Raw genomic sequence first — 15,090 nt, 5'->3', positions numbered from 1 at the left:
TAATTACCTCATAAGGTAGTTGTAAATATTAAATGAGAAGTTACATACTTAATAATAAATGTTAGCTATTATTAGTGGGTGGCCTTTTCTAAAAGTTGATTATAAGAGAAACCAGAGCATCCCAAAGTTTGCTTTTGTTATGTAGAGAAAGTCAACTCTGGTCAAGTGAAATGAGTTCTTTTCAGTTCTGGCCATTCAGTTGTTGGTTTGCCTTAAAGCACATCATTGAATCATTTTAAGGTCAATATTCTCATATTCTTCCTTTAGTATGTAATCTCACATTATAGTATACTTGGCATTTTTTTCTTTTTGAAGGTATTGCTGTTGAACATTGTTCAGATTTTTGGAAATAAATCAGTTACCAGGATTTTGGTTTTTAAGGAAAAAAATCATGCTTCTTTGGAGAGTTATCTATTTCTTATTTTTAGTTTTGTTCATTATACTGAATAAAATAATTAAGGAAATGAAGGCTCATTTGTGTTTGTGAGACATAAAGCCAAATTAGAATTTGTAATAATTTTTTGGAAAGATGAGTATATTTTTGCTATTATAAATTTACTGTGCTAAACAGAATGAATTCCATTATTATACCTAAGTAATTCAGAGTTTACTTTTCTGTCCTTGGAGTCAAATTATGTATATCTTCTCTAGACACTAACTTGCCTAAGTTTTAGGATTTTATTTATTTGAGGGAAAAAGCTAAAATTCTGTTTTTTCAACTAGAAATTTATAAACCATCATAAATATTAGGAATTAGGCTGAAAAAATAAATTATAATTAGGCATTTTATTTTCTGGGTTTTTCATTGTACATGGTAATTTAGTCTTTTGTAGAAATGTAATGAAACATCTTACAAGTTTTTAGGATGGAAAGCTACAGGCTTAAGGAGGAAGTAGTGGTATAAAAGAGGTTTACAAGTTAATGATTACCTTATAAAGAAGTTCTGAAGTCTACCGAATAGAAACTATAAAAACCTATTTAAAGTACTGTATTTCATCATATCTAGGATATCGTAGATGGTAAAAAGTGTCATGTTATGTACCACTAAGAAGGAAAAAACACTCAGGATGGGCAGTCATAGGAGACCTCTCTTACAAAGCTGATACACCAAAGGTCTGTACCTTCAGTGTAAGGATAGTTGAGAAATGTACCTGGCTGTGCAAAAAGGAGACAACAAAGGAACTGCAAGTGCCAACCTTGGCACTGGCTAGAGAAAGGACAAAAAAATCTCCCCTGAGAATTTGAACCACAAGTCTCAAGTTTGGGGTCTGAAGTCATATTATCAATGTGATCCACAAAAGCCTGCAACAGAGGACTTAATTCAGATCTAGATCAGGTTGGTGTTGCTCCCAGATGACTAAGAAGCAGATGCACATTTTCTCTGGAAAAATTCAACTGTAATCTAGACCAGTGGCAAAGGCTAGATACATTCCATTATGAAAGCTGTATCCCAGTTTCAGAAGTTTAGTACATGAAAAACATGCGCCTTTTAGAATTGATAAAATGTAATTCCGTCAGGACCAACTTTTCAATGTTGTCAGATGTCTATATTTTATTTATTTATTTATTTATTTATTTATTTATTTTTTTATTTATTTATTTATTTTGAGAGAGAGGGTGTGTGTGTGCAGGAGGGGCAGAAGGAGAGAAGACAGAATCCCAAGTAGGTTCCACAGTCAGCACAGAGCCTGATGTGGACTCGATCTCACCACTGCGAGGTCACAACTTGAGCTGGTCTCAAGAGTCGGATGCTCAACCGACTGAGCCACTCAGGTGCCACTATATTTTATATTTTAATGGAGATCTTGAGGTTTAAAGATTTTTAAGGGCTTTCTGAAATAATTTCAATATAGTTTTGGATAAAGTATCTTATAGATGGAGTATTTAAAAATTGAGGATTCATATGCAGCATATATTGTGATTTTATTAAGGGAAATATTTTATTAATCAAAGTAACCTAGCATAAAAGTTACCTTTTTATGTAAGAAAGGTAAAAAGAATGCTCTCAAGGTATTTCTGATATTAATTATATCCAAGGAACCATGTTCTACCTTTTTTCTGGCTTTCCCAGCAATATTCATTTATGAATTTCTCTTGGGATCTCCTAATATATCTGAAGGACATTTAATATATGAAGGATTTTAATATGTGAAGGACATTTAATATTCTTATTTATCTGCTAATTTGCTGAATGATAATACTGACATTAGTTTCTTATAAATAGAATTGCTTCTCTGGTGTTTGAATTGTTTGATCTCATACTTATGAGTTTTAAATATGCTATCCATTTGCCTTAGAGAAATTATTTAAGGAAATCTTAAGAATATTTTATAACCCATATTAACAAAATTCTGTTTTCTACAGTAACTACTCCATATGATTTTTGAGTTGTTACTGCTTGTGACTGAGAGCAGAGAAATGTGGAATCATACAGAGGAATGAAATGATCGTCAAGCTTTCCTTGGGCCTCTACCACCGTTATCACTAATAGTTCCTGACATATCTCTTTGCTTAAGAGCTTTTTTCTTTCTTGCTTTCTTTCTTTCTTTTTTTTTTTTTTTTAACAGAAGAAAACAGAAGTGGCCTGGCCTTTTTAGTTTGTTCTTCGATTTGAATCAAATTACTTTTGGCCTGCTGATTTATTTGTTGTTTTTGCCACTAGTTTAAAAAAAAAAAAAAAAAGTAAACTTAACAGAAAAGGATCATACTCCTTTAACATGTACTGCATTTTGATCCCCCTCCTATCTATCCCTCCTTGACAACTACGTTGTCTTTCTTTTCTCTAACCTCTTAGAACATAGCAATTCCTCCTTCTAGTTAAGTTGCCTTGTAAGTAAAGCGATTGCATATCATCTGAACCCTGGATTTTAACCATGTCAACTCCAAAAGGCATGCCAACAATTTGTTTTTTAATCACAGACATTTTATTTTATTATAAAATGCATAAATGTGTATACACTCATCAATCTTCAGGTGTAGGATCAAGACCTTTCTTTGAAAAGGAGTCTACAGATTAAAATTTAGTTTTGTCTTTATTGTATAAGCTACACCCATTAATGCACCTTTTTTTTCCAATGATTTTTCACAAGTATATTCAGTTTAGAAAACTTTACCAGTAAGTATCAACTGTTGTGCTGTTGTTTGTGTAGTTTTGTTTTTCAGTAAGGATTTTATAAGCAAGAGTTCCTACTATAAGGATAATATTATTTTAAATCGATCTTCTGTTGTATTCTAACACTAAGCTTGGTATTTTCCGATTCGTTTTACAACCATTGTTAGATCCATTCTTTTACTGAATGTATATAATCTTTTCAAAATCAAAACTTCTTTTGGGTGTGTTTTTCTTTTATTGCTTTTGTAGAACCTACTGGCTTGGTGACATTTACAAGACAGAGTCTTGAAGATTTTCCAGAGTGGGAAAGGTAATAGTAATAAAAATAATCTGGGAATCCTAGAATTAGAAGGACTCTTTTACCATGCAAGGATTCTATTTCACAACCTCAGGAAAAATGGTTTCCCAACCTCTTAGTTGCCCTAGTGCTAGGGGAGTTTCATATCATAAATGATCCATTGATAGCTCTCATTGGTAGAAAGGCCATGCTTTCTGAATCAAGGCCTGCAAGCCTTTGACTTCTACTGTTTGCCTTAGTGGATTTTTTTGTTTTTGTTTTTGTTTTTATTTTTGTTTTCTGAAACAAAATCTTATTTAGAATTAAGGAGTTTGTGTGTGAAGACACTAATATTAACTAGAACAACCAATATATAATGTTCAGTCTTACCTCTTCTTTTGGTTAGTATATATGTATTTTATGGCTTTTCATTCTGGAGGACAAGATGTTGGAAAATTTTTTCATTAAACTAAAATGTAAATAGTAATTACTTAGAATTTGTCTCAGTGACAAGAATTTTGAAGTTTGGCTATTCACATGCAGATTTTGTGGAAGTTGCTAATTTACTGGGGCTTTTTTTCTTATTATTTACCTACAGATAACTGAGAAGAATAATAATCAATCTGAGTTCATTCAGATTTGTAAGTTCCTTGGGGCCCTGAACTAGTCAATACTTTCCCTAGTCTAGAGCAGGTCCCCATATCACCTAAAGAGGAATAGATCACCTTTTCCATTGCACATGAGAACATGATCAAACATACTAAATGCATATTTTGCATATGCATTCGTGTTGACCAGTGCCTCTCATTTTCATTTTCCCATAATTTTTATCATAGCTTTTAATTATTTCCTTTGGAATTAGTGATGAAAGGGACTTACTTTTAAGGAAGTTAACTTGATAAAACACATCTGCTTAAGTGGCTTTCCTGTGATGTTTTTTTATCCATCAAAGACGTTTATTTGTGAGGTGAAAAAAACCAAACAAACTTACATTAGGAGCTGACTGCATGGCTGAGATGATTATTAATAGAGGGAAGTGGGTAAAAGTTTAAACAACCTGAAGACAAAAAACAAAAACAAAATTGAGCCAGAAAGGAAGAGAACATGTATAGCATTTTGGAGTCTTGGCATATTAGAGATGAAAGGGACCCCCAAGAAATCATCTGGTCTAGCTGTCTACTAAAAGTATCAGTCAACTCTACCTGTGACAGATGACAGACAGCTTCAGTGTTGGGAAATTCACTCTTTCACCTCAGTGTGTCCCATTGTTGATGTTCAACATCATAATGCTTTCTTGACCCACCCGCATCTCTAACAGTGCACATAGGTAACACACTAAACTTACTCTTTTCTCTGTTTCACATATAATATGGATTCTAAACCCTTTATATTTGTTCTTGATCTACTCCAGGCCATTGGTCTCTCTTAAAATATGGTGTCTACAACTAAAAGTAACAGTTTGCTGCTATCTGCCCAGGCCAGGGTACAGATTGCTTTTCTTAGCTTTTGTGTTAGTATCTGACAGGAATACAGACGTTTTGTTCATCTCACTTTGGTGTAGATTTTATAGATCATGCAGAGGGCTTGTTTTTAATTCAGCTGCAGATCTCAGCTCTTCATCTGACATTCATTTGGCACTAAGGGGAAAGGACACCCATTTGTACATTACCATCTGGGAGAGAAGGGATAAGTCAAAATGCCAACCACAATTGGCAAGGCTGCTGTGTCAGTGAGATAAATTTGCCCCTGAGTAAGATCAAGATACTCCCCTTAACTTTGATAGGCACAATTTGACTTGATAACTTTTCTAACGTTTTTGTTTCATTGATCTCTTTTTGTTTTAGCTGCTTCGTAAGTGAGTTGGAGAATGTAACTAATCAATCTCCCAGATTCCACAGAACCAGAAACATGCATTCACTTTAAGAGGGAGGATAAAGAAGAGATGAGGATTGTTGGTGTTCCCAACAGCAAGGGGCTAAATGAGAGCCAGGAAGTTGGAGGTTTTTCTCATTTCCAAGCTTCTGCCATGTTACAGTTAACCCAGCAGTCACCAGTGACTACCTTAGCTGGGCGTACTTAATCACAGAGAGTCACAGTCATCTGTCTTTGATTCCTAGTGCGGTGGTATGAAAGATTTGCTTGGGCCAAAAGGGGACACCTGTCAGGAAGTTGGAGGATGCTTTTTTAAAAAGTGGCTAGCAATTTCATAATTTTATTGAGAGCTGTACTATATGTTGACAGCTTCCATCATGGAGAATAGTTGATGTCAGATGAGATTTGTTTTGAAGTCCTGGCTGACAAACTAGAGATTTCTGGATCGTGCTTCTTTGTCTTTTCAGTAGTATCCTCATGGATAGTCTCCCTTAGCATAAAATGGCTAGGAAAATAGGATCAAAAAACAAACGAAGGAAGTTAAAAAAAAAAAATCAAACTTGTGTCACTACTTTCTACAAGAGATTTGGAAAGTAATTTTTCTAAAGGTGTAGCATACCGGTTAAGAGTTTGGACCACTGTTAGGTTACCTGGGTTCAAATCTTTGTTTTGCTTCATTTACGAGACTTAGGCAGGTTACTTAAATGCTCTCTGTGTCTTGTTTTCCCATCTGTAAAAGGAGATGGTAATGGGGTTGCTATCAGGATTAAATGAGTTAATGCGAATGCAGCTCTTAGAATCTGTACTGAATTGCCTGCTGAGTTTAAGGCTCTCAGTCTTCTGGACTGGAGCTTCCCCAAAAATGTATTTGGACTCCTTGAAATCAGGAAGAATGTAAATCCCAGAAAGTAAATAGCACTCCCCCAGTTAAATTGTTTTTAAAAATGTGTAATTATTTTAAAAAATATGTAACTCCCCCCGCATGAATGCCACCCTTATGTAAGTTAGAGATTTGGATTTCATCTTCTTTATTAAGTAAGTAATGGGGAAAATCTATTACCAAAAAATGTCATCATCAAATACTATTAATAAAATGGAATTGATTGTTTAATATAATGTAAGACAGGTAAACACAGTAAGGGAGGAAAAAGTTTCTTCTTAACCCAGTTAGGATCCCAGACTGGGTCTGAAAATTAAACAGACAAAGACAGATTAACAGGAGAAAAGCACACAAATTTATTTAATATAAATTGTACATGTCGCAGGAGCCTTCTTAAGGAAATGAAAGCCCAAAGAAACAGACCCACATACTTTATACCAGGTTTGATAACATCTCTAAGGAATATGACAGATTAAGAAATATGAGGTAATTGTAGTAAACTGGGGGAAACTTAGCAAGGCTTGTTTGCTAGATTCTTGATACCCCTTCTTCTTTGGAGATGAGGATGCTGCTTTCCTCCAGATAGAGGGTGGGCACCTTGCACATGAGGGGTTTATTACAGGGAAGAACTGTGAGGAGGGGAGGTCAGAGTGACCCTCCTGTTTCTGCCATTTTCTCAAATTTAAAATATTTGTTAGGCCATGGTGTCACGTTTTAGGGTGGCATGACCTCAGTGACCATGGCTTATAAAAGGGAAAGAAAATAATTGGGACTTAGAGGTACTAGGTTCATCCATCAATTTTATTAATATAAAAATACAATAGATCAGAATTTCTGTGGCATGTATTTTCATCAAGATACCCCTGCCACACACACTCATGTTTATCAAAGTAGTGAAAATAGACCCTATCTTAGCATCATATATGATTTATTGCTAAATTTTTCTGTATTTTTCTTTGGGTTGCCAATTGTAGCATAATAACATTTCATAGATCTTAACTTTTTTTTATATTTTGAGAAGTTTTTCAACTCTTAAAGAAAAGAAACTGATATTTTATAGGAGAAATAATGGGTTTCAGAACAGCATATTATCCCATTTTAATTTAAATATGTGTATTTAATATTTGAATAAGAACAAGTTTGGGAGCGTCTATATCAAAAATGTTAACCAGGCATCTGTTTCTGGCTTTTAAGATTCGAAACAGTTTCAATTTGTCTTTTATATTCATGTATATTTCCACATTTTTCTGTAGTGAAGTATTTGTCATTGAAAGTAAAGGATTATCTTTTTAAATTATAGATGTGACAAACTCCTGACTCGATTGCATGTCACTTATGAAGGTACCATAGAAGGAAATGGTCAAGGCATGCTACAGGTAGGTGAATCACAATGTGTGTGTGTTTGGGACTCTCTCTTATCGAGTGACAGCAAAGAAAATTTGAAAACCTATTTGTTCATCTCCTAAACTGATTTAATGCAAAGAAGCATGATAGCAGAATGGAGAAAAACACCAAACAGATCATCTTGACAGCCTTGGTAAAGCTGTTATTTGCCAGTGTACTGTTTCTTACGTGTGCCTCTTTAAAAAGCCTTTGACAGAAAATCTTAAGATCTGGACAACATCAGACCTCTTAGTTCAGACATTGATTGTAGATTGACAGTGGAGGAAGTTCCCAGGGTATGGTCTTGACAAGCCATCACTAGGCAGTTTTGTTCTTTTTCTTTAAAGGCTGTTGCTCTGCCCCCAAATGATGACCAGCTTGAAATGTTTTTCTGCCCCCAACCTTGTTTAGGTCTTAGGACACAGACATCTAAAATTGATTGATAAGAAAGTCATCTCTCCCATATGTAACAGTTTTAGGTACGTGAGCCACCTATGCTTGCTGTCTCTTCCCCGTTTCAGAGCAGGTTATTTTGTCCATCTCTCAGTCTTTGTTATTTATCTGTGTCATTGCCTTCACTTTAAAAACATATATTTTTGGAAAAAGGAGTTAACAAAGAAAACACCCTGTGTATCTAGCTTTAAATTGTTGTAACACTTAACACATGTTTTCCTTTTGCTTTGTAGTGATAGTGATCTTTTTTCAAAAATCACTAATCTGAGGCAAAATGTTGGTGATTTGTGTTCTTATCCCATTTATAAGAGCATCACAATGTCAGTTTTCTTTGAAAGATGCTTATACATCATTTCACTTCTACTGGGAATTGCTGATTTTTCTTCTTAGATCCTTATTTGGTGCTTATATTGGGTCAGAATCTAAATCAGGTTCCAGAGAGTGGACTAACTTGTTTGAATAACTTAATGTATACTGTAAAATTACTAGACTGATTTGCATTTGCCTAGTTATTATATATTTATACTCTAAGTGCTTAATGAAACTGAGATTCTTTTTAGAATGGCCTTTTAAAAGATACATTTATAATTAAAATCTTCAAAGGGGCAAACCATGTTTTGTTTTAAATCACCATCTCCCAGTGATTTTTTTGAGATTATAAATAGAAATACTTAGGATAACTGGAGTAATATTTGTCTGGTACTTAAAAATTTTTTTTTTAATTTGTATTTAATCATTACTTTTTTTGTTAAATAATAATTTTGAAATAGGCTTAAAATTTACTTCAAATGAATGTTACTTTTCCCCCACATTTACATTTTGATGATGTTCTTTTCTACATTAAAGTAATAGATTGACTGAGAGAGTCTTAATACACATGAAATAAACAAAGCTACTGCTAGTTAGCGCTGTGGGAATGCTGACCTTTCATCACAATACAATTCAGCAAGGAATTATTTAACAACATTCAAGGTTGAGATTCTTCCCACTTTTCTAGAATATATTATAGGTGAAATGTGAAACCTCAGTGGATTAAAAGAATACCATAAAGACTTCTATTAATTATTCTCCCTACCCATGCTATGTATCCCCAGGAGATGGGAGAAATACTGTATTGCAATTTAAAAAGTTCCTTGTGTAGCATATAAGTTACATTATGCTGAATGGCAACAAGACCTCTCTAAGGATGGTTATCATTTCTCTCTTTTCATCAAGTTATAATTCAGAAACTGAATAATCTGAACAAATAGCTTTAAAGTGAAGTGAGCTGGAAAATGGCTAAAAATAAGCACTCATATGCTTGTGTTCATGTTCTGGAACAGGTTTCTCACCTGTAATAGAAAGCCTTCTATTAAGAACTTTTTTAAGTAGTGGAAAGTTTGATTTTTTTAAAAGACCCCTGCCTTCAGGGGCATATTGAGTTTAGTATAACATATTTATTTCTATGCATACCTTTCAAGTAATAAATGTTGGCCTTTTATTCAAAGAATGAATAATAGTATGCACATTGAATGTATTTCATTTATCATTACCAAGTTATACATAAATTATATAGAACTTCTTTATTTTAGTTATGTACCTTGTTCCAGTAAAAATTAAGTTTAGCTGATCTCAAACTTTGTTTCTCATTTGTATTCACGATACCATTATACTTACTTAGCTAGTCTCTTGGTTTTTAAGTGCTGTCTGTTTTAATTTTTTGCTGGACCTCTCTTTTCTTCAGTTTCTTTCCCACTGACTTATTTGAGGCCTAAGTAATTCTTGTCAAACCTATTTAGTAGTCACCTAACCAGCTTCTCTGCTTTTAATTTTACACCTTTCCAGTTCATTCTTTAAACTCTAGACTCAGTTTAAAGTTACAACTGGACCCTGTGTAAGGTCCAGTTGTAACTTTTCTTTTTATAATCATTCCAAGAATACCTTATCACCAACCATAATCCTTCACATACTCTACATCGCAGATAGGCGTGAGGAACATGCTTATCACTCTTCATAGAGCTGCTTACAGCTCTGTGTTTTTCCTATGTGTTTGTGCAGTTATTCCCTCTGCCTGAATGTCAGCAAAATCTAAATTGAATATCATCTCCTCTTGTAAACTCCCGTATTCTCCTCCCCATGCTCCAGTTTTAGTTAATTGTATTATTTGGAAAGGATCAAATATATTCTAGTAGGTTCTTTAATAAACACTTTTTCATTCTGCTTATGTGCTGGGATCTCATCTAGATTACAAATGCTGTGAAGCCAGGGCCCACGTCTTACTTATTTTTGTATCTCATGGTCCCCAGCACTATATTCAGTTAATATTTGTTGAATATTTTAAGTCATAAATCACCCAATGCATAATGACTTTATATATTGTAAATAATTCTAATCAATGGACTTGTTGAATCAAAATTATTTTTCTATATAAGCTACAGAGTTACTCTTTTTTTAGTGTTGATTTAGTATGTCTGAATATAAACTTATATATGATTCTGTGATAACTCATTTCAAGATCTTGTCCAGTCATATTTTTCAGTATTTTCTAAGTTCTTTTCTAATGAAAGAAGAGTGCTTTACCTTCTATTAGTTTCTGTCTTTCCACATATATTTTTATATATAAAAAAATTCATATTCTTGTTTTACTCTTTTGTAGAATAGGCTTCAAAGTATTGTTTAATATTACAATTGCTTTAGAGACATAAGCAACTTAAAAAAAAATTTTTTTAATGTTTATTCATTTTAGAGAGGAGAGGAGGAGGGACAGAGAGAAAGGGACACACAGAAACCGAAGCAGGCTCCAGGCTGTGAGCTATCAGCACAGAGCCCAGTGCAGGGCCCGAACTCACAAACTGTCAGATCATGACCTGAGCCAAAGTCGGATGCTTAACCGACTGAGCCACCCAGGTGCCCTGAGAATACAAACAGGTTTTTTTTTTGTTTTGTTTTGTTTTTTAATTTTTTTTTTAACGTTTTTATTTATTTTTGAGACAGAGAGAGACAGAGCATGAACGGGGGAGGGGCAGAGAGAGAGGGAGACACAGAATCGGAAACAGGCTCCAGGCTCTGAGCCATCAGCCCAGAGCCCGATGCGGGGCTCGAACTCACGGACCGTGAGATCGTGACCTGAGCTGAAGTCGGACGCTTAACCGACTGCGCCACCCAGGCGCCCCAATACAAACAGGTTTTAAGAAATCTTACATTTGACAGTAGTCTGAAAGTATATGTAAAATCATAGAAAAAAAATCTATATTGGTGTCTGCCCCTGATTCTTTGCACAGAGCTCCTGAAACCCTTGTAATTTCCTAGGTGATGGGAGTGTCTTTTGTTCTGATGAGGTGACTTTTGGTGAGCTCCTGGAGAGCTTTAGGGTGGGGGCTGGTTACCAAAAAGACTAAGCCATGATTAGAAGCTTGAAACTTTCTACTCTACTCCCCATCTTCTGGGAAAAGGAGAGGGACTGGAGACTGTGCTGATGATTGATTATGCCTAAGTGATGAAGCTTCCACCAAACTACCCAAAAGTATGGGATTCAAAGAGCTTCCAGGTTGGTGAACATGTGGAAGTTGGTGAACATGGGGAGAGGGAGAGGTAGCTCTATGCCTCTTACCATATACCACGCCCTATCACTTCATATGTCTATTCATCTCTATCCGTTATTATATCCTTTTTAATAAATGAGTAAACATAAGTAAGTGTTACCGTGAGTTCTGTGAGCTTATCAAACCACAAGAGCAGATTATGAGAACCCCAATTTATAGCCGATCAACTGTACTTCTAGTTGCAGTTGGTGTCTGAATAGGGGCAGTCTTGTGGGACTGAATTGTTATTAGCCTGTTGGATCTGATGCTGACTCCTGGTAGATGGTGTCAGAACTGAATTGAATTGTAGGACACCCAGCTGGTGTTTCAGAATTGCTCTATGTGTGGAAACCCATACATCTGACATCAGAAGTGTTGTGAGTGTGGTAGTACTGTACAAGTAGAGGAAAGAGAGTATGTTTTCTCTGTACAGTATTTAAGCCTCTCTTACCTTACTAAAATCTTTGTGGGTGTGGGTGGCTGTGTATGTACACAAGGTGTTATGTATGTGTGTAATCTAAATCCTCAAATAGAGTAATCTAAAAGTTGGAAACCATTTCTTACATATTGCCCCATAGAGCTTCGCATAATGTTGGACACGCTGGAGTGCTTAGTAAGTTTAAGACAAATAATACTGACAGGTAGAATTTGCTTTGTCTAGAGCATTGTGTAACTCATCTTTATTAATAGGAGCTTGGGGATCCCATTATAGTACTCCACAGAAAGCTTATGAGTAATTTTAAACTAAATTGGAAATATTAATTTAGTTGAATCTTTTTTTTGTTTGTTTTAATGTTTATTTTTGAGAGAGGGGTCAGAGTGTGAGCAGGGGAGGGTCAGAGAGAGAGAGAGACAGACAGACAGACAGACAGAATCTGAAGCAGACTCCAGGCTCCAAGCTGTCAGCACAGAGCCTGACACAGGGCTCGAACTCATGAACCATGAGATCATGACCTGAGCTGAAGTCTGATGCTCAATCGGCTGAGCCACCCAGGTGCCCCCTTTGGGTTTTTCTTTTAACTTTTTTTTTTTAATTCCAGTTAGTTAGCATACAGTGATATTAGTTTCAACTATACAATTTTTGATTCAACACTTAGATACAGCAACCCGTGCTCATCACCACGATGCACTCCTTAATTCCCATCACCTATTTAACCCCCCCCCCACCCCAACCTATCTACCCTCTGGTAACCCTCTGTTTGCCCTCTATAGTTAAGAGTCTGTTTCTTGGTTTGCCTCTGTTTCTCCCTCCCCTGTGATTGTTTATTTTGTATCTTAAACTCCAAATATGAGTGAAATCATATAGTATGTGTCTTTCTCTGACTTATTTCACTTAGCATAATACTCTCTGACTCCATTCTCATCATTGCAAAAGGCAAGATTTCATACTATTTTATGGCTGAGTAATATTCTATTGTGTGTGTGTGTGTGTGTGTGTTTGTGTGTATGTGTGTATGTATATATATATATACATGAAACATCTTCTTTATCCATCAGTCAATGGACATTTGGGCTCTTTCCATAAACGTGCATCCCAATGTTTATAGCAGCATTATCAACAATAGCCAATTTTATGAGTCTTTGTTGTTAAACTAGGTTTCCTGTTTTCTTTTTTTTTCTCCTTAGGTATAGTAAAAATAAACAGTTTGTAATGTTCATGTAGTTTGGGCTTTGCAACTGAATTTAGGGTGAAATTTTATCTCTTTATTCTTTCACAGAAGAAAAAGGTTATCCAAAAAAAGGGCAATTACTTAAAAAAAAAAAGGGCAATTACTAAATTTTTCAGTTCTTTAAGGACAAATGTTTGATTGCCATAGTATATAAGAAAGATATAATTATATTAGAGTCATATGAAATCCATAAATGGAAATTGAGTAGTGAATGGTAGGGAAATGATCTTGAAACCTTTCCAGATAAAGTTTCCTTTGATTTGTGGCCCTTGTAGTACATATAAGGTTTGTAAATAAGAGTCTATATGATTACACTGAGGCTTTTGCCTAAAAGCTCCATTTTCCAGGTTCCTTCTAAGGTTTTGGAATCTAAAGAAGTATGCAAAGATGTTACCTGGAGTGAGATGGAAAGAGTGCAGTCAACCACAGTCTGTTCTCCGTTGGAAGATTACTAATTTGGGGATTGATTTATATGGGAAACGAAGAGAGAAAGTGCTTCTTTATCATATATGTAGGTATTTTAGATAATCATTTAACATGCCACATTTTTCCAAATAGGTGGATTTTGCAAACCGTTTTGTTGGAGGTGGTGTAACCGGTGCAGGACTTGTGCAAGAAGAAATCCGCTTTTTAATTAACCCCGAGTTAATTGTTTCACGGCTCTTCACTGAGGTGTTGGATCACAATGAATGTCTTATCATTACAGGTTAGTTTTGGGAAGTCTGTACAATAAGTAGCTTTCCCCACCTATGAGTATCTATCATGAAGACTAGAGGCCACCCAGATACAGCTTTTCTCTATCATTGGCCTTAGTCCCAATGTTTTTATTGATTAATTTATTCTTGGTTTTTGGAAATCGTTACAGTTCTATTTTCCTAGTCTTGAGTAAGACACTTGATACCCACCTTTTCATTCTTGACATCTTTATCTGTGGAACAAGGGTAAAAGCTACCCTCCAGTTTGAAATTTTATGTTATGCCCTTAAAAAGAGGATAGTGATGTGTCTTTGACCATGTATTCTGTTATTATTCTTCCATTATGTTTCCAAAGTGCTTTGTTATACTTCAATATGAAGATGTATATACATTTAAAAAGCATACTTACAGTATTCAAAGAGAGTACAACAGAGAGCTTTCATTGAATAGTAATAAATCAGGAACCTCATGTTTACCCTAATTTCTAATCCTGAGAGAAAAAGTGTGATGATCTAAATGCCTCTTCTTGATTTAAGTTAATATGGAAGGAGGAGAGAGGGAAATATAGTAAAATTTATACTTTTGGTCTATTATTGAGATTAAAATTTTTTTCTTAAGTTTTTTTAGCTTGAGATACAACTATGTCACTGTACTTTCTTGTGAATCAGCTACCAAAAAATTAGTGATTAACTCCCACCTCTCAAATTCTTAATCAGCCACTATACATAAATTAAGTCTTTTATTCAGATACCTAAAAGAACATTCCCACATAAAAGCCATAATCAGTCATCAGCTGCTGATGCCTCTATCTTTCTGCAAAAGAAGATTTCTTATCCTTTTTGAATCTGTTGCCGCTTTGAGATTAGTGTGGGAAACTAAATATTTAACTGAGTTGGAGAATTTGGTTGATTGTTATTCTGAAAAATTACAGTGAGAAAAAAACCATTCCATAGGAGTTACAGAAAATTTATACTCAACTAATTTACCTCCAAAGACGTACGTGTCTGAACTAAGACTCTGAGATCTACTCTTGAAGCCACTCTGTCTCAGATATATTTGTAGACAACCTTCAAGAGAGTATCAACATTTTGTTCCTTATGTTTTACTTTCATGATTTTCTGTTTGTCTTTGAACAGTTTGATTATGACGTGTTTAGAATCTCTTTGATTTTATCCTATTTGGGGTTCA

The 15,090-nt window shown here is 34.9% G+C and overlaps 1 protein-coding gene across 7 annotated transcripts in view; it reads left to right on the top strand.

The window, feature by feature from the left end:
* Positions 1–15,090, top strand: part of PARG (poly(ADP-ribose) glycohydrolase) — a 134,575-nt gene that overhangs the window by 71,758 nt on the left and 47,727 nt on the right. For all 7 annotated transcript variants that reach the window (XM_086680265.1, XM_086680264.1, XM_086680263.1 and 4 more), the window contains 3 exons: positions 3,362–3,422; positions 7,442–7,517; positions 13,766–13,913. In XM_086680265.1, the coding sequence (XP_086536391.1) occupies positions 3,362–3,422; positions 7,442–7,517; positions 13,766–13,913 (285 nt within the window). The remainder of the gene's footprint in view (positions 1–3,361; positions 3,423–7,441; positions 7,518–13,765; positions 13,914–15,090) is intronic.

This window comes from Puma concolor, chromosome D2 (assembly GCF_028749965.1).
Source record: "Puma concolor isolate L17-30 chromosome D2, mPumCon1.1.hap2, whole genome shotgun sequence".
Lineage (NCBI taxonomy): Eukaryota > Metazoa > Chordata > Mammalia > Carnivora > Felidae > Puma > Puma concolor.
This window is presented reverse-complemented; position numbering and strand designations above follow the sequence as displayed.